At 41.6% G+C, this 20,533-nt stretch overlaps 1 protein-coding gene across 3 annotated transcripts in view; it reads right to left on the reverse strand.

Moving 5' to 3' along the window:
• The window catches only part of cdh8 (cadherin 8), a 145,587-nt gene extending 125,284 nt beyond the window's left edge, over positions 1-20,303 (reverse strand). For 2 of the 3 annotated variants that reach the window (XM_077564175.1, XM_077564174.1), the window contains exons 1-2: positions 20,036-20,303; positions 14,458-14,848 (exon numbers count right to left, since the gene is read on the reverse strand). In XM_077564175.1, coding sequence (XP_077420301.1) covers positions 14,458-14,685 — 228 coding nt within the window. In that variant the 5' untranslated portion in view covers positions 14,686-14,848; positions 20,036-20,303. Of the gene's footprint in view, positions 1-9,601; positions 9,671-14,457; positions 14,849-20,035 lie in introns of those variants that run through there. The other variant, XM_077564176.1, reaches the window with a different exon arrangement.
• Between the last annotated feature and the right edge of the window lie 230 nt (positions 20,304-20,533).

The raw sequence follows: 20,533 nt of genomic DNA on the forward strand, positions 1-20,533 counted from the left end.
ACGTCATTAAAGTGAAATAATTCATCCGCGCGAAAAGGTCAGCGGCACACTAAGACAGCAGAGAGTGAGCGGGTGCCTGATGAGGAAGAGGTGGGGGAAAAAAAGAAGAGAAGGTAGAAGTGAGCATCAGTGATTGAGGTGAGCAACCCTTAGCAGTGATGATGGTCATCATCTTTAATCGCAGGCCAGCGTGCTGATCTTCAATGAAATGTCACATATGCCGCTGCACTTTGCCTGCCTTTGCGGATAACACACTCCCTCACAACAACAACACCCCCCCCACACACACACACACACACACACACACACACACTCACACAGTTCTTCCCACATGTGTTCCCAGCTAAACAAACATCAATTATGGGGCGGAGGGGTCCAGAAAGACTGGCACGACTCGGCACGGAGCACCAGAAGAAAAGGCAGGATTGTAGCCGATTAGCATGTTTCACATAATAATCATCTTCATTTAAATGACCACTTTTGAACCATTAGGGCCTCTTGAAATTGCTTCATCTGTTGTTGTTGTTTTTTTTTTTACTCAACCCCAGGAGACGCTAGCAAACATGAAATTATTTATGCAAGTCTATTATGAGTAGCTGCAAAAAAAAAAAAAAAAAAAAGTCTCAAGAACTCATGCCCAGAAAATACAGAGTCTAACAGTTTGGTTCAAAAGCCGCCCAGCAAGATTTGAAAATTCAGCCCCAGCAGCCACTTTTGCTTGCTAACATATTTGATTGGCATATGTACAGTCTAAAACCGGAGGCGTTTGTGCAACTCAAATAGTCTCAGTCCCTTAAAGTTTCATATATTAACATGTTTGAAGATAAGTGCTGAAAACATGCACAGACTGAGAACAAGTTATACTTTATTGTTGAGACACTACATAGCGTTAAACTTCTTTTCACCGGTTAATTACGTTTGCTAGCTCGCTAGCTAACAGGCTCACTCCTCCGTGACTGGGCCGTCCACTTGTTGTTCTGTGTTGGCCCCCATCAGAGCTGTTGAGAGAAAGAGTTTGGCCAACTCTGTTTCAGCATGGTAACAAGATGGCGTCCATATGTCGTGTGACCAGCAGTTGACCAATCACAGCGCAGAGTACTACCCCTGCTGAAACCGAGTTGGCCAAACTCTCTTTCAATAGCTCTGGTCCCCACGTAACAGAAACGCCTGAAACTGTTTTTGAAACACAGCCTGCAACGGCTAACTACAGACACTTTAGCGCATCCTGTACAAACAATTTTAACAAACATATTTGATTGACAGGTTGGCTTCAACACAGCTGGAAAGCAGCTTCTATTTTTCAAGACGCATGCTTATATAGTACGATTCTCTGTGCTGTTTCAAATACAAGACGTTCCATTTTCACTAGACAGGGACTTTAAATTACACAAGTGAATTATTGGACTGTAGCTGCTGCTAATGTTGCTACTTGGCCAGCATTTGTGATATCACATTCCAGATTCTCAAGCAAGCGGAATACTGCGTCTGTGTGACGCTTGTTTTTAAAGCTCTCAGTCGCATCACGTTTTGAAATATAATTACAGCCAGTTGTTCATTTCAGCGAGCACTTGAAGAGGGTTTTAAGTCCTGCTAAATGCATCTTTGGAAGCGTTTGAGAGCATATCAGGCAAACAAAGCCACAGCCGTGATTACCTCTGCCAAGGAAGTGAGGGTTTTAGTCGCCTTGTTTGTTGTTAGTTAGAGCAGGATTATGTGAAAAACTGCTCGACTGATTTTCACCAAACTTGTGCCAGGAACTGATTACTTATTTGGTCCGATTGTGCCAATGTTGAGAGTACAGTGGTTCACATAGAACATCAAGTGCACATGAAGCTTTTTATTTTTATTTTTTTTATGGCCGCTACATCTTTGCGACGCTTCGCAGGACTGTCAATGGAGTCATTATGTGCAGAGTGAACTGCGTATGGTTGCAAATAACGCTCCACTGTCATTATTACCCACCCCGCCATACTTTAATGTTATTGCCCTGACATTTCATGTCCTGCAGCAGCCATTTTTTTAATGCCATAGGGGTTGCGTTTGCATCGCTCTACCTGCATGACTCACGTGCAATGTGTTGTGTGTGTAGCCTTCCTGTAAAAGTAGAAGCGCTGATTCAAACCCTTAAAATCGGGATTAGTTTTATTTTTCATTTTTGTCATCTGTGCTTCAAACTGTCCGTGGCTAGACTGAGCAAGAATCAACCTTGCGCCATCTTCTTTATTTTTTATTTAAATTTTTTTATAAAAAAAATTATGGAGCGCTCAGTATTGTTCATTCGGTAATTTTACCGATTTGACATGTCATCATCATTGCTCTCCTTTTTTTTTTTGTATGTGCGTGTGTGTGTGTGTGCATGCGTGCGTGCGAGTGTGTGTGTATTCATTAGTTCACCTAAAACCTATTAAAAAAATCCCATACCGTTCACCTAAACCGAACACTTCCAGCCAGAGTCGTGAGGCCGTCGGGATACCTGAGGAAGGACCAAAGAAAAGAAAGGAAAGTGAAATCCAGCACCGACCAGACACCACCCACCAGGCCACCTTCTTCTTCTTCGCCATCTTCTTTAAAAAAGACCAGTTAGCATCATTAGCCCAGTACTATTCATTCGGCAGCCTTCCCAAGTCAACATGTCATCACCATTGCTCTCTCTTTTTTGTGTGTGAATTCACCTGAAACCTGTTATAAAAATCGAAGACCCTTTACCTTAACCCGATACTTCAGAGACCCGCCAGAATCGTGAAGCTGTCAGGATACCAGAGGAAGGACCAAAGTAAGGACAGATCAAGCAAAGACCAGACACCAACCTCCACCAACAGAGTTACAAATCTAGAATCTTTCACCAACCCCAGATGCATCTGAATTCCAACCGGATTAGGGAGAACTCAAGAGACCAGAGGAAAGACTAAAGGAAGGAAGGAAGGCCTAGATGAAGCAGAGTGAGAAGCACAAATGCCAACCTCCACTGATTCAGTGACCAGTGGGAGAAGGAAATTATTTTTTGCCCAACAAAGAGCCTGCGCCATCTGCTTGTCAGGCAGCATTGTGGTATATACTGTACCACCACTGGTACTATTTGTACTTAGTTACTTGCCACCACTATAGCCAAGTCCCGGCATTATATTACAAGCCGGGTTTTTTTTCCCACCAGGGAGCGCAAATCGTGTTTCTGCGGCGGCGTATCGCGAGGCCCTGTCATGGCCGCCAGCTCTCTTGTGCGCGCGTCAGCTGCAATAATGATTTAAAAGAAAAGTGCAGCCATTCACACGGCTTCACAGTCCCCAAGCAAAATAATAAGCTTGCCTCTATTACTCACATCTGCGGCCCGGCGTGATTAAATCCAGGTTGTCACGCGGGGTTGGGTGAGCCGCGCTACTTCCCCGGCGGCATTGCTAATTCATAAGGCGCGGCCTCGTCGCGGCGCATCCTGGCGATTAGCTCCCTTTGCCGTATTTGTGGTTTGACAACTCCTCATCTTCCCCAATTTACCGCCTACCATCCACACTGCTGGGCTGTGCGGGGGTGGATCACTTAGCAGGCTAAATCATCTGGCATTCTGCCTTGAACTTTGCTCGGACTAATTTATAGGAATTAAAGCAGCTCACCTAACACGCTCGCCTGGCGCATCGCTTCACCTAAATGAGGCTGCTTTCATTGTGAGGTACACTACTTGCTTCAAGGCCAAAAAAATGGAAAAACTTCATACCAATGTAGCCATATACACTCACAAGCTCGCGGCTTGTGGAGCGGAGTTATTTGAGGTTAAGGTTTTATGGCAGGTAATAAAACTTTGCTCCACCAGTGACACAAACTCAGATTTTCCATGATGTAGCGGCATCCTGTCGTCTAGTAAAAAAAAAGCATCAAATAGCTGCAGCTCATTCAGAATGCTGCAGCTCGGGTTCTGACCAGAGCAAAGCGATCAGATCAGATTACTCCAGTCCGAAAGGATTTACACTGGCTCTCAGTCAGCTGTAGAATAGATTTTGAAATTCTGCTACTGGTCTTTAAACCACTGAATGGTTTTGGGTCTTGAACGCGTTAAAGAAATGCTGATTGAATATAAACCCTCAAGCTAAGATCGGAGATCAAAGCAAACATGGAGAAGCTGCATTTGGCTGTTACGCTGCACACAAAAAGAATAAGATAAGTCAGCCCCGACTGAAAATGCTTTACAGTTAAAAATTTATTTTTTTTTTTCTTGTACCTTTGATTAAGGTCTTATAAAAAAAATGTTTTTTTAATGACAATAATATGTTCTATGCAGCCTTACTGGTCTAAATATGTAAGTATTATTCTGGTTAAAATCGTGTTCGTGGAATATGAGTTAAGCATCAAAATCCAGCCCATTTCTATCCATCTCAGGGGGCGGCCATTTTGCCACTCGCTGTCGACTGAAGATGACATCGACCAATCACAGTGCACCTGTTTTCTAAAGCTGACCCGTGATTGGTTGTAGCTGAGACCTGAGCAACATTGATGTCATCTTCAGTCGACAGCAAGTGGCAAAATGGCCGCCCCACTGATGGATAAAAACAGCTGGATTTTGCTTCATAGCTCATATTCCAAAAATTTTATATTATTCAGAATGGCATGTTTAGACTAGTGAGGTCACATATAACATTATTGTCAAGAAATGTTTAAGGTTGACTTCCACTTCAAATATTTTTTTCCCTTTGAATTAGTAATTTTATAAACTTACCTTTATGAACTTCTTCTGTTTATGTATTTCAATGTTTTTTTGAACGTACGTTGTTTTAGTAATTTTGCTCTTGTGTTTGTATATGCTTTTAGGTGCTGTGTTTTTCCTTGTGTGAAATGTGTTGAATTGTGTAGGAAAAAAATATTTATAAATAAAGCTGCCTTGCCTGTTTTATGTGGTTCAAATTTGGTAGTAATGAGACGAAATCTGGACAAAAAAATGGAAGATTTTCTGTGTTTTGCAATATATTTATATAACTTGGCTTAAATGCCTGAATTGAGGCGCCCACCTATACCACCTATAAAATATCGTTTCATTTATTTGATGAAACAAATTACAAAAAAGAAACAATCCCAAGAGGACCATCAGACTTAACTCTTTGACTGCCACACGTTTTCAGAAAAGGGATGCCGTGGGTGCCAGCCGATTTAAGCATTTTGACTGATCTTTCAAGGTCCACAGAAAATTATGTGTTTGGACTATGGAAACACACATACTACCAAATGAAAGATTGGACTCTCGTCTTTCATCAGAAAAAAAAGTTTGTTTCTACCTTATTCCATTTTTGAGTAATCAACAATAGAAAATGGTTAGTTTCACCTCTGTTTTGAAACAAACGTCTTTTAACGTCTTTGGCACTCCTCCATAGGATTTTACTAAACGTTATTTAACGTTTTTGGCAGTCAAAGAGTTAACAACTTGCAACAACGCTAAAATATTTGTTCATACTAAAATGGCAGAATGCCTATACGGTATGCTTTTGTCATGAAGGGACCGCCTCCTAAATTTCATGCAGCTTCATGAAAATGGATCTGGGGACTGAATTCTCAAAATGCGTTGGGCTGTCAAGCAAATGTGAGAGTCTGGTCAAAATTGCCTGTAAATGGCTGCTTCAGACCAAATTGGCAGCCTGCCTGTGTATTTTCAGGCCGTATTTCGTGATGGATTTGCTCACCAAACTTCATATTACAAGTGAAAATGGCTACAGGGGCTGAATGTTCCTTATTCTACACATTCTTCTCCACTGTTAGAAATGAAAAGAGGATGTAGTGGAAACTCACCACACCAGGTGAAATCACGCGAGTAATTATTCAAGGTTATTTTTAAAACGTGTTCCTGTAAACAATAGTATGTTTATGATCACAAGGCAGCTTCTGCTTTAGCCGAGGTGTGTCAGGAGCTGCTACGTTTGCCAGACGACCTTGTAGACTGCATTCACACTAATCTGGTCCCAACAGTTCAATTGTTGCCTGGTGGTCCGCTGTTTTATGACACTTTGCTGATGGAATGGCCCCCGGCGGCACGGGCAATAGGCCACACAGCCTCGGGGAAAAAGGAGGCAGAGGATCATGGAGGTTATTTCCCTTTAAATCACACAAGAGGTAGGAAGGAAGATCTAAAGGCAGCGGATACAAAGATTACACAGCTGGGTGCCAGAAAGAGATGTTGTGGATGTGAGAAAGCAAAAGGAGGGGGGAAAAAAAACAAATAACACTCACTGATGGGATTCTCCCGCCCGTCTGCATTCAGAAGGCAATAAAAAGGGAGTCAAGCCTCTGGGAAACCTGCGACTATAATCCAGAGTACATTACATCGCTGGCCAATGCTACGCTAATTTGTGTGTCATAATGACTATCAATCACAGGCGATAATGCTAATAGTCTCCTTAACTCCCACTCACACATCCATCAATCACAGGCAGAAGCAAAAATGAGCTCAGATCAGCCATGGTTGCAGTAGTAGAGATTAGAAAGGGTTGAAAGGGGGGTGTGGCTTCAATTTTTGGAAACATTTTTTTTTTTAGAAAGAGGGTGGGTACACTAACTCTCTAAATGCTGTAGATGAGAAAATAAGGGACTTAACGGGTGCCGCCTCGCGATGACTAGCATACAACTGTTAGCAGTTTGTGGGAACAGAGCATACCTTGAGAATAACATCGGGCTGCGAGCCACATGCTGCTTTACCAAAAGTCTACAGACGCAGTATTTATAGACTTGGCGTCCTACATCTTGGTTTCCGGCCGTGTGATGTCTGCTCGCGGCGAAGATAAGCTACAAAGAGCCTCGGAATGTTGACTTTTATCTCAGCGAGTCATTAAGATCTCTTGGAAAAGGGAACATCTGTTAAATATGAATAAATAGCGCAGAAAGGGAAGCGATAAATCCGAGCGCTGATCTCTTATCACCTGATCACCGACGCTGGATTGGACAATGGGAGACAAAGCGGAACGAGGGAAAGGGGGAAATGGCTTTAGCATAGCCAGGTGGCTACAATAGGGATACCAAATTAGCTTTGTTTTTGTTTCTTATTACATTGTTTTCTTTTATGTTTTCTCTTGTTTGTTACATTGTTTTTTTCCTTTTCTGACAAAATTACTTCTTTTGTCAAAATAAAAAAACTGAGATTTTACTCGCTAGAAGTAATAATTTTCTTACACTATTGTTGTTTTGTTACAGACAAGAATGCAGAGTTTACCCTCGACAAGAAACTATATGTTACTTGTTTGTACTTTTCTGATGCATGTTACGTAAACAAGGACTTTAGAATTTCGTTTTTCAATCACTTCATTTGACTTTTTTTGCTGATTAGATTTTTTTCCCTTCTTAAACTTATTAAAAATGTTCTTCCCTATAGAAATCAGTAAAGAAAGTGGATAAATGGACAGTCAATAGACATTTTTAGACATTTTAAATTAAACATTTTTAAATTACTTTGTATTTTTATAGGGATTTTTCTTTTACTGTCACGCTATGCACACGTCCCAGCAGGATCAATAATCAAAGCCGTATTGCCGTCGAGCCAATTGATGAATGCTAATGGTTGATTATCAGCGGCGGATGAAAGCCCTGAACAATGTGCTCCGCACGACTCGGCAGACTGAAACACAATCATTATCAATCCTCCCTCGCTAAGCGATGTAGCTCTGAAGGAGACTTGGGGAAAAAAAACTTGTGTGAAATATTCACGCGCCAGCCGCCATTAATTGGCTACAAAGAGAACACAAATCGGATTTGTCTCTGCTGCAAACGCAGCCATTTGCTCGTTGTTTGTCTTTTTGTTCCGAGCCGAGCGTTGACTTTTAATGGCCAAACGAAACGCGTCTGCAAGCGTACTTTGGAATAACAGAAGCAGCTTTGATTGAATGCGGGAAAAAGTTTGGCTAAGAGAGGCTTAAACACTTTGCAAGTCTTGTTTTAGTACAAAAGTTAAGACGTATTGCTGTACGAGACAAATCAAGATGACTTTCCAGCATAAAAAGATACTTTAAGGCAATTCTGGCCAATCACAAGCCCGTAGAAAGTTATTTCTGGAAAAGTTGACTCTATAACCATTATCTGTAAGGACGTTTTGACCAATCAAAGGCCTGATGGGAATTATGTCTGGAAAAACACACAATTTGGCCAAAAACCCCAAAACGTAAGAACAAAAAGGTCATATGTGGATGGTGAGCTAGCACACCATGTATCATATACATTTGCCACATGGTAAAGGTCCTTTAAGTGTACTAGAAAACAAAAAGTGTCATATAATCCTCAAATCAATTTAAAATCAAATTTTGGAGGAAAATCCAATGTTGGAGTTTAAAGGGATACTTGACTCATTCAGCCATTTTCAGCAGTTCAAGAGTTATTAATATTTTGTCCAGAATTAATTTCATTATTTTTCACATACATTTAATATCTTTAAAAACTGAGTGTTCCACCTGCTGTCGACTGAAGATGACATCACCTGTGCTGAGGAAGTAGGTAACGACAAATCATGGCTCAGAAAACAGGTGAAGGTAAAGTATTCCTTTAAGCTCTCTAGCTAGCGCTCTCTAGCTAGCGCTCTCTAGCTAGCGCTCTCTCTCTCTCTCTCTCTCACTCACTCACTCACTCACTCACTCACTCACTCACTCACTCACTCACTCACTCACTCACTCACTCACTCACTCACTCACTCACTCACTCACTCAAAAAGTAGCACTTCTCCTTCGACTCTCACACCGCATCATAATGTCAGGAAGACAGCAAGCTGAAGAAGAACATCGGAAATGAGACGAGAGGTAGTGTGGGGGGGGGGGGTAGGTGTTGTCACGCCTCACGGCCGTCCTTTTTCCTCGTCTACACGCCTACACACACATACTCATAACTTCCCCCCCCCTTAATTTATGCTAATGATCTGTGCAGGGTGAGAAGGCTGTGAATGACACGCTGCTAAAAATCGATGGCGCCCAATCTCCCGCATAGCCGCCATGATGATGTCGCAAGAGCAGACTGAGGGAACGCATGTGTAATTAAAGCTCAGGCCAGGCAGCACATTTTATTACCTCCACAAAGGCCTAGCAGGGAAAGAGTGCTGTGTGTGTGCCGAGAGGATTACAGTACATTGCGGTCCAAGTCTGGATAAAAATGCAATCGACATTTGAGTTGTACTAGTACTGTCCCCAGTCGCTCCACCAACATGGAAATAGTTGAGTCCTAATGTCCTCCTCCAGGAACCAGATGCATCCACTAAGTAGTCACAGTGCTTCACTTGCTCCCATGTTTTGTTAGGTTACAGCCAAAATTCAATCCAAAATTTAATAAATTCAATGCAGTTTATTATCATCGTCATCATCATCATTATCATCATTATCATTATCATTATTATGATTATTATTAAAACAAACAACTGCATTTTTACGACAACCTTTGCTCAATATGGTACACTTTTTGGCAGATATTACAGCCTCAATTCTTTTTTAAACATGATCCCACATTCTTTGCCACACATACTGTATCTGTCTCTCATTGATGTCCTGGCTTCAAAATTTCCCACAAATTGACTCCAATAAAGGTGTAGAAAAAGCCCAAGGATGTTCCATAGAAATAGGAGTCACCTAAACTATTTTTTTTTTAGTAGTTTTAAATGTCTTACCTTAACTAAAATTCATTGGAGCCAAAAGTAGAATCCTGATCTTTTACTGTGCATCTTGCTGCTCAAAATAGTAAATAAGTAATACCTCACTATAACTTACACAAGACTACGGACTACTTCTTCTACTTCCATTTAATGGTTGTCAAATACGTTTGGTACATTAGCGCCCCTTTCTTTAGCATAGATACCTATGGCTATGAAGAAGGCCACTGGCGGTAATGCATGAATTCTTCTTCTTTCTTCCTTCCTTCTCGCAGTTGGCAGTTGCTTTTGGTGCATTACTGCCACATTATTAAACGGAGTGCATGCATTTGGCAGTAAAAACTGTAAACTGTACATTAAATGAAAGAAAAAGTGAAAGACTGAACACAAATATCCCCCAAAAGAAGTAAGGTAAAAAATTGGACATAAGAACACAAAATGTGAATGCATAATTATGCACATGACTGTGGCTCTTAAGTCAATTTGTTTTTAGTTATTTATTAAACACTGGAATCTTAGCATAAAAACAGTCACAGGAATCTGAATGTTGTGATTTGCCAAAGTGTTTTTTCCACTTTATTTATATAGCGCTGTAGTTGTAATTGATTTTAATTATTATTTTTTGTTTTGATCAGGTCATATTCAATAAAATATACATGATTAATGTCAATGTTTTATCTAACTGCATTAGATTCAATAATAAATGTAAATATTCATATCTTTACTAATGCGCCAAGTAAGAGAAAGAAGTTTCAACTATTTGCAACATGGGTACTTCTGAGAATGTCTTCCAAATAAAAGTAAAATTGGTACTGCATGAAATGTTTAACTGAATTGAAAATCAACGTGAATCGAATCAAATCGATTTTGGAAATCTGAATCGATACCCAGCCTAACTATCTATCTATCTTGTAGCTAGCTAGCTACAAGATAGATAGATAGTTAGGCTGGGTAGCTAGCTAGCTAGCTAGCTAGCAAATTGCCTATCAACCTAGCTAGCTAGCCAACTAACTATCTACCCAGCTAGCTAGCTGTATATTTAGCTGGCTGTACTTTTTTTATTCTAATATTCTTTTGAGTCACAATTGAAGTGTCCCCCTCAGCTCAGAACGCAAATGGTAGAGTTTAGTCCAACTTATCTTCACGCAATTTTCCATGAACTAGGAAGCACAACTGCACACCAGCAACTGGGCAAATAAACAAACAAACAAAAATACGGCATATTATGACAGGTGGTCTTGTGCTGCCCTCCATTTACCACACAAAATGACTTCTGTTATTGTGTTGTACTGTATTGTGTAACGTGTGTGTGCGTGGCGACCGGCGTCCGTATACATCACACTGCCAATTGTAGAAACACTGATACGACCTCCCCTCCCCCTCCCCCCCCCCCCATTCTTATTAAAAGTTGGTGGAGGTCTGCCCTCCACTGAGTGCCATTCTATTTGAATCTTAATTGAGCGTGAGCGTCACTGAAGGAGGAAGTGTGAGATAAAATGCTCTTAAACCAAAACGCAGTGCCGGCCGGCTCATCTTTTCATACTGAACTTCGTCGTGATGAGCACTTCACCTTGCTCTTAATCCTCATCATTATCACCTTGCAAAAATCAAAAAATCTAAAAGTCTTTTTCGGTCCGCTTACATGCCCCAGTTCTTGCCAGGTCCTGTTGAATGTTTAATGCCAAAGCCCGGAGACTTAACAACAGCCGCCATGACTACCAATACAACTGCACGTTTTTTGTGTTTTTTTTTTACACCCCCTCTTCAAAGTCTGCAGAGAATTTCACGCCGCAGCCAACAAACGCTAGTAAAGCACACTTACTAAGCTCTTCATTGTGTCCACCTAGATACAGTCAGTACCCTGCTAAATCTTGGTCCAGTCAGTGTGTACGTGGAGTTTAGTCGACATGTAGGTGATGTGTAGTCAGTATGTAGGTAGCGTCTAGTCAGTCAGCAGACTTAGTGAAGGTGTCATGTAGTCAATATGGAAGTGGTGTATACGTAGTCAACCAGTAGTTAAGTGTTTTGTAGTCACCCAGTAATTGGTTTGTAGTCTGCATGCAGTCAGTCAATGTGAGGTCAATATGAGCTAGCTTAGCCAGAAAGTGCCGTTTAGTCAGCAATTTGGGGACAAGTAGTGAGTATGTAGGTAGTGTTTAGTTTTCCTTGAAACTCTTAAAAGTTGTTTTAATCCCATAAGCTGCCTCATTTTTGTAAGAACGCATAGTCACTTGATATTATACAAATTCATCATAGAAATGCTAAGATAGCACATCCAAGACAAGACTGGCAAACTAAAAGCGTCCTTGGGCATTCATTTGTTTGTTTGTTAGTTCCATCCTTGTAACGAGCAGCCATTGTCAAAGCCATCCGAGGTTTCTTAATTGACTGGCCCTAAAAAATTAATGCGCCACTTAACAGCGTTTTTGTGTTTGCACCGTATTTAAAGGGTAAGACAAATCCACGCAGACACAGAGATACGCACACAGACACACAGGTGCAAGTCCCACATGGCGGCCAATGTTTAATTGATGCGACCATATGACGACGCTGCGGAAGAGAGACGAAAAGTGATCGAGGCCGAAGGGCGAAAGCGCAGGTTGAAGCGCGGCAAACGGGAGAAGAAAATGGAGGCCGCCAGTTATGATGAACAACCCGGGCCAAGTGAAACGCTACGTGCCAGCCGGGCCGACTCCTCCGCAGGTGAGGCCCTGAAACGAGCTGTGAACAAGCTGCTTTGGCCGGCCCGACACCTCCAGGCGGGCCAGGGAACAGGTGGCCTGATCCGCAGGATTAGCTCGCGGTTTTGCCTGCTCCACAGTGGAAGACAACGACCCACCACGGAACGCGAACGCACAATGACGAGTACATTTTTCCCCGATATAACAGCTCAGATGAAAATACCTTCTCATCAAATTATATGACATGAAGACAATATATAGAAAATCACTTTTTGGGAGCTAAACAAATCTTATCTACATTTTTATTTTATTTTTTTTGCTTTTTGGGGACATGTGTATGTTTAAGTTTGCTTTATTTGCTTTTTGGTGATCATCATCATCATTTTACTCACCCGTTTTGAACATAAACCAACAGTTAACCTACTTGTTGGGAACTTAAAGTGTCACACACTTGTTGGAAACATAAACCAACCAGAGTTTACTCACTTTTCAGGAAGACAAATCAAGCTTAGCTACATTGCACTTACTTCTTATTGACCTAAACTTTAGCTATGTTCAACTGAGTTGTTGGGAACACAAACCAGCCTTAGCTACATTAGCTCACTTTTTGGGAACATAAACCTAGTTGCATTTTAGCGCTTTTGGTTTACATGAGTCAGTTGTAGCGATTGTTTTCCTTACTTTTCGAGAATAACACAACATTAGCTACGCTCTACTTGCTTGTCGACAATGTTAGCCAACCTAAAGCTATGTTAGCCAACCTTAGCTATGTTCAACTGAGTTGTTGGGAACACAAACCAGCCTTAGCTACATTAGCTCACTTTTTGGGAACATAAACCTAGTTGCATTTTAGCGCTTTTGGTTTACATGAGTCAGTTGTAGCAATTGTTTTCCTTACTTTTCGAGAATAACACAACCTTAGCTACGCTCTACTTGCTTGTCGACAATGTTAGCCAACCTAAAGCTATGTTAGCCAACCTTAGCTATGTAGCGATTGTTTTCCTTACTTTTCGAGAATAACACAACCTTAGCTACGCTCTACTTGCTTGTCGACAATGTTAGCCAACCTAAAGCTATGTTAGCCAACCTTAGCTATGTTCAACTGAGTTGTTGGGAACACAAACCAGCCTTAGCTACATTAGCTCACTTTTTGGGAACATAAACCTAGTTGCATTTTAGCGCTTTTGGTTTACATGAGTCAGTTGTAGCAATTGTTTTCCTTACTTTTCGAGAATAACACAACCTTAGCTACGCTCTACTTGCTTGTCGACAATGTTAGCCAACCTAAAGCTATGTTAGCCAACCTTAGCTATGTAGCGATTGTTTTCCTTACTTTTCGAGAATAACACAACCTTAGCTACGCTCTACTTGCTTGTCGACAATGTTAGCCAACCTAAAGCTATGTTAGCCAACCTTAGCTATGTTCAACTGAGTTGTTGGGAACACAAACCAGCCTTAGCTACATTAGCTCACTTTTTGGGAACATAAACCTAGCTGCATTTTAATGCTTTTGGTTTGCATGAGTCAGCCGTAGCTATGTTTTCCTCACTTTTCGAGAGTAACACAACCTTAGCTACGCTCTACTTGCTTGTCGACAATGTTAGCCAACCTAAAGCTATGTTAGCCAACCTTAGCTGTGTTCAACTGAGTTGTTGGAAAAAACAAACCAGCCTTAGCTACATTAGCTCACTTTTTGGGAACATAAACCTAGCATTTTAATGCTTTTGGTTTACATGAGTCAGCCGTAGCTATGTTTTCCTCACATTTCGAGAGTAACACAACCTTAGCTACGCTCTACTTGCTTGTTGGCAACGTTAGCCACATTTTACTAGCTTTTCAGTAATATAAACAAGCCTCACTTCAAGACTGTAAATAGTCATTTTAGTCGTTTTTGAGAACATAAACCAACCTTTACTAAACTGTTTTACCCACTTGCTAGTAATGTAAACAAAGCTTAGCGTCGCTGTAGGGTTAGCCTCGCTCAGTTCCTGCATTATGAAGGACATGGTGGAGAATTTAACCATGGCCAAGAAGCATTTAAGCGCTCCCCATATCTTAGCTTCCCCATGACAACCAGAAATTCTCCCTACGTCCGCCGGGAGACGAAGAGAGGGAGAGCATTCAAACGTCCGAATTAATGTTCCCGCACGATAAGCGAGCTTAATATAACCGATGACAAAAGCCGCCACTCACCCTGCCAACCAGGATTGGGTCGGGTCCAGAAAATTCTTCCAGCACAAACATTTGGTTCCAAACCCATCCTCTCTTGGCTCGGCTCAGCAGTCGTTGTCCTTCGCCGGGACCGGCCGCGGTCTCGGCGCCTCCGACGGGCATCATTGACACATAAGGGAGCGAAGTAATCCACACCAGCAGCAAGGACATCCACACATCTGTCGGCATCTCCTCGGATCTCCTCCACATCCTCGATGCTCTTGTTTGTTTGTTTGTTTGTTTGTTTGACAGCAGAAACTCTCTCGGCTCCTCAGATGGTCAACAAAAGGTTACTTGCGTTAAAGGTCACTCGGCAGGGCCTTCCATAGTGGCGAGGCGTCCCGCGCAGCGTCCATTAGTCCGAGCGGGAGACCTAAACCAGAGAGGAACAAATTGTAAATTAATAACCTCAAAATTAAAGTAGACAGGGTTAGTTTTTTTTTTGTTTGTTAGATTTTTTTTTTTCAACTAGATTTACAAGATGGGTGCCATGTTACAATTTGTTGCAAGAGTTTGTAAACATGTTAACTTGTTAATACTTGCTTGTTACATGAAAACGGATTTTTCTGAAGTTTTTTTTTAAATAAATAAATACAATGAAATAAATAAGGTATCAAACAAGAAAGCTGAGTGCCATGTTGAAATTAGTGTAATTAAGAGTTTATAAATGAGTTAATAACTTATAAATACTTGCTCGTCAGATAAAAACTGCTTTTTAGAAAAACATTTTTTTAATTAAATCTATAATAAATATAATAAATCAAAACAAACAAATTATTGAATGAGAAAAAAATGCTAAATTAATTAGCAACTACAAACGGATAGAAAATAAATACATATTCAAAATAATAAGGTCCATAAAGATTACTGAATACTTCCGAAGTGCCCTTGAGCACAGCACCAAACCCTGTCCCCGCTACACCCCCACCCACCAACATCTATCTTTCCTTGCATGTGTGCGTACGTGCATAAAGCATGCGCATTGTCTGCTTCACTGTGTGGTGTGCAACACAAAATATTTACACTATGCAGCAGTTTAAAGTGAATTTCCCCTCAAGGGCTCATAAAAAGTATAATACTTTTTAAAACGTTAGTTATAAAAGGTAGTACCTCATATATTATCTTTTATATGCGTTACTCTGATGTTCCCTTTGACTATAGTTATAAATGCCTAAGTGGCCACCTAAGCTTTAAAGACTGAACAAAATGTAACGTTGATTTGGGCAGAACTTTTTATTTACAATTTATAAAGTGTTAATAACGTATTTATAAACCCTTAATGATGTACCAAGTGAAACTAATGGACTTTATTATGTTATATATTTTATAGTGTAGATTTATAGTTATATGTTACTGAATATAGCCCTTGTGTGCTCAAAATTTGTTGAAAAGATTATTTTAAATGAGGAAAGATCACACAAACAAGCTCACTATTTGGCAAGCACAAGGTCACTTTTGCACTTCTAATCAAATTGCCTCACTCGTTTAAATAATTGCCTAACATGTGTGATTTCATTTTCAACTATTTTTGTGGGGCTCATATGGCAGTTGGCTACGGACACATGTTCATTTTTCTTTTGTAAAAGTGAAAGTTTAAATAAAGTAATATTTATTCATAATTTGCACTACAATGTATACGAGTCAAGGCATTGCATCGGAGGGTGGAACTCACAATATTATTACTTTTTTCAACTCAATATTTGGAAGTGCGAGCTCAGTATTTGGCAAGTTGGCTAGAGCCACTTCTTCTGTTAAATACCATAAAATGAGTCTTAGTGAAAATCAACAACAACTAAAGTCTATTACATTATTTATTCATCAGCGACGCTGCTATGCATAGCAGGCAAAGCAATGTAGCCAAAGGCAAGCTCACTATTTGGCAAGCACCTGGTCCCCTTTTATCTGTTCTTAGCAAATAAGTTTCAGCTTTCAAATGAATGTGATTTATACAATGACAGCGCTTTTAGAAAGGACTTTTCAAGCAATTTGAGAGTGGGCTCACTATTTGGCGATGGCCTTACGTAACCCCTTTTCTGTTAAGGGAGCCTAAGTGAGAGTCTAAAACAACTACAACATGATTTATTCATGAGCTACACCGCTACATGTAGCAGGCAAAGCACTGCAGCTGAACGCAAGCTCACTATTTGGCGGCGAGACTGTTCTTATCAAATAAGTTCCTGCTGGTTTATTATTTTTTTGTACACAACGTTAAAGTAATTAATGACCAATTTACAAAGACTTCACAAGGAACTGCTTTTGTTGTAAAGAGGCGACCGGAATACGCTTTTTATTCACAGTCTCCTAAACTAATGCATCTTTTTACATCACAACGGCAGCACTCGGATCTTGTAATAACGCAGCGGATTTAATCAGCGGCTTCTCTCAAATGTCACTGTCATTATCCGGCTCCTCTAACTTGACACGCGGGAAAAGACGACGCACGGGGCCACCGTTAGATCCGCTAACTCCCGCACCGCAGCTACACGCACGCGCACATATCACCGCTTAGGGGAGTAATACACCTCTCTGCAGCAAGGCACTTCCCGAGACAATAAGTGGCAGCCGACTGCTCCTCCAGCCAACTGCAATATCGTAAAGTGGCGAGTGATCCGTGCTGCCACAGCCTGGAGACGAACGGGACGCAAGATAGCAGGGGGGGGGGGGGGGGGTCGGGGTGCGATGATGGAGGCGAAGAGTTAGTTGCTGCTGCATGTAGGAAAAAGGGTACGAGGTACTGTATTGGGAAAATATGTGGAAGCAAGTAGATGCAGAGAAAACGTACAAAATACCGGATACTGGGAAATAATCATGGCCCAGGATGGAAATATATTACTGGGAAATAAGGATGGAATACTGAATGCAGTGATAAAGGAGGCTGAAGGTGGTGCTTGAGATGAAATACAGCACACAGAGTACTGGGAAAACACGACTGGAGGGAAAATACAGGAAATTATATATTATATTATATATTTATATTATATAAATTGGGGTGGCGAATGCCGTACGTGCTGGATGTGCACAAAGGGGTGCTAGACACTACACTCTAAAACACTCGGGTCAAAAGTAACGAAAATGGACCAATCCACTTTCCGGGTTGTTTTATAGAAAATGACCACACAAAAAAAATGATCCAAGTAAAGGATCTGACCAATATTTAAGAGTTTTACATTAAAAGACCCATTTCTTGACTCAAAGTTGGGTCACACTGACCCAAGTAGAAGATCGGTCCATTTTTGACCCATGTTTGGATTATTTTTGACCCAAGTGTTTTTAGAGTGTAACTTATGGAGGCTAAATATGGGATGCAAGAGGCCAGAAATATCGCCTATACGGTCCATGGGATATAAGGAAAATGTGTTGGTGCTGCACATTAAATCCTGTAGTGTAGATTTGACTCTATTTAGACAGTGGCCAAATAGACTCAGGCTAAAGATTTACACCACGAAGAGAGCAACATTTAAAAAGTAAATAAATAAAAGTCACTCAAGGGTTGAGAAACGCACTCATGAACCTCAGCTTGGGAGACTGCCACACTACCCACCTGAGCTTTGCCCCCACTACTGTTTGTATATCTCTAAGAGACCAAAGACAAAGTTTTTGGTCTCTTGGAACTTGGAAGAGTCCATGGAATCATGGAATCAGCTGCAGCTGACATGAGCGATATAATAACAGAAAGCAGGAGCTGCGTGGCTCGGGTCGTGAGTTCGTTCCTCCACCCTTGAGTCACTTTTCTATTTATTTTATTTTTTTACTCTCTTCCAAGTGTAAATGTTACCCTAAAACTGAGTCTTTTATTTGGTCCCATTCTTAATAGAGTCAAATTTACTCTACAGAATTTACTGTGTGGACGCAGTAATTAAAGATCACATTATACTGGGAACTAATAGTAGAATATGAGATGCAACAGATGACTTTGAGATACTGAAGTGGTTTAAAGTTTTCTTGAACTATTGCAGGATAGGTGCAGGATGCTGGGAAAAGAAAATGCACTCATGCTGGATGGAGAATTTGAAATTAGGATGTTGAATGCTGAAAATACAGGACGCCGTATACTAAAATATACAAGTTGTGCTTTCTCGGACCGGATGCGGGATTTTGGGAATAGGCACATGGTTTATTGCCGGGCAGTACACTGGGAATGGATGTGAATACAAGGAATAGGTGCAGAATGCAAAGGAGCAGTTGGGTATGCAGGGAAAGTGGAAATAATGGTGATACAGTACATGGACACGGGGATACTGTGGATGACTTCGGGAGGGGGAAGGTCTTTTGAAATGGACTCAAGTTGATGGAAAAGGGTGAAACGTGCAGGATGCTTTAACAAATATTGTGTGGTGCAGGATTTTATAGAGGGAAGTTACTTAGGAGAGATTGTTGTACTATAGACAGAAGCCGCTGTGATGGTTAACGGACTCGAGGAAAAAAAAATCAGGGTACTGGAATGGATTTTGGGAAATGGGAATATTTTTGCAATGGACTGCAGTCATGCAGAAGGAATGGGTGAAATATCCAAAATAGTAGATGGGTGAGGAATATTGACGCAAAGCACTGGGAGTGGAAGTGAGGCACTTGGAATAGTGTAAAATGTGTGAAATGCTGGTTGTCGAGTATAAGGGATGGACGGGGGAAAAACGCGAAGTGATGTGGGACATGAAATACAAATGGTTTGGGGTGTGGATTTTGTAAATGGGCATAATTTCGCTGGAAAAAGATGAAATCTTCAAGATAGCAGATACTGTATAATAGGTTAAAAATACTAGAAAGTCATGCGAGGAGATGCGCACGGAAGACACGGATTGGATGTGGGACGCCGCTGATAGATTTGGGATGCAATGATTTTGGAATGGGCTTCAAGTATTTCACCCAGAAAAGGTGAAATATAGACTACACTAGAGATCGTAAACTGGGGAATCAATAGCAAAAATACTAGATTATGGACGGACGGACTCTAGGAACAGATGCAGGACACTGGGAAAGGGCACAGGTTGTTCGAAATATGTGCGGTGTGGGGGGTAGAGGTTCATGATGCTAAATGGAGAACACGGAATGCGTGAAAAATCCTGGTAAGTGGTATCACATCAAAGGAAACACGACTCAGGACAACCAAGAATCGATGCGGGATACCTGCAGGACACAACCAATGGCTGCGGAATACTAAACGAAGTATCCATTATAAATGGATCAAACCGAAATGGGAGCATAATCCTAATTTTTGACATTCAGTGAGTGAGCGGATCACTTTCAGCACCACGGAGACCGGACAGCTCCCTCGCCGAGCTGGGCAGCTGTCCAATGTACCCTCCGCACTGAAGCCCGTTTGTCTTCTGCTTGTTTTTCGCTTTCGGCGGTGCGAAACCTGCCAATACATCGCTTCAATCGAAACTTGTATCTTGAAACAATCAGAGGCGGCGTTCGGCACACACGTGAACTGCCTGACGTGAAGTTTGAGGTTCGTTTGGGGAGCTCGTCTCGGGGCGAGCAGCAGGTGCATTCGGCGCGCGCGCAAGCAGGAGATCATCCAAGTTGCGGCTGTCGAAATCACAACGACGGCTTGACTTACTAGTGACACTTGCGTTCTTCTTTGATGCGTCATTTTTCAAGACCCCCCCTCAAAGAAAAAGCAACTCCAGTGTTCACGAGGCGGTGGGGAAATGAGCAATTTTGCCGCTGCACCTCCCCTCCAAAAAAAAAAAAAAAAAAAAAAGGGAAGAAATCCTATGCGCGGCTCGTCAAGCTACGAGTTGAGAGCTCCGACGGGCTCACTGGCCGGATGGAGGAGTGAAGAAGAGTGAGGAAGAGGAGATTGAAGAGAGAGAGAGGGAGAGATGGATCCGAGAGAAAGAGCGAGAAAGACCCCCCCCCCCCCACACACACACACACACACACACACAAACACACACACATCACCACCAGCATCCTTCCCCAGCGCTGCTCATTGGGTCAACAGGCGCGCGCGTATGAGCGCGCAGATGTGGCGGTGTTCAAAACCGAGCGCTTTTACGACATCAAAACGCATCATTCCAATTTAATGCTTGTCCTTATTTATAATGGACACGCT

The sequence above is a fragment of the Vanacampus margaritifer genome, chromosome 4 (assembly GCF_051991255.1).
Source record: "Vanacampus margaritifer isolate UIUO_Vmar chromosome 4, RoL_Vmar_1.0, whole genome shotgun sequence".
In the NCBI taxonomy this organism is placed as follows: domain Eukaryota; kingdom Metazoa; phylum Chordata; class Actinopteri; order Syngnathiformes; family Syngnathidae; genus Vanacampus; species Vanacampus margaritifer.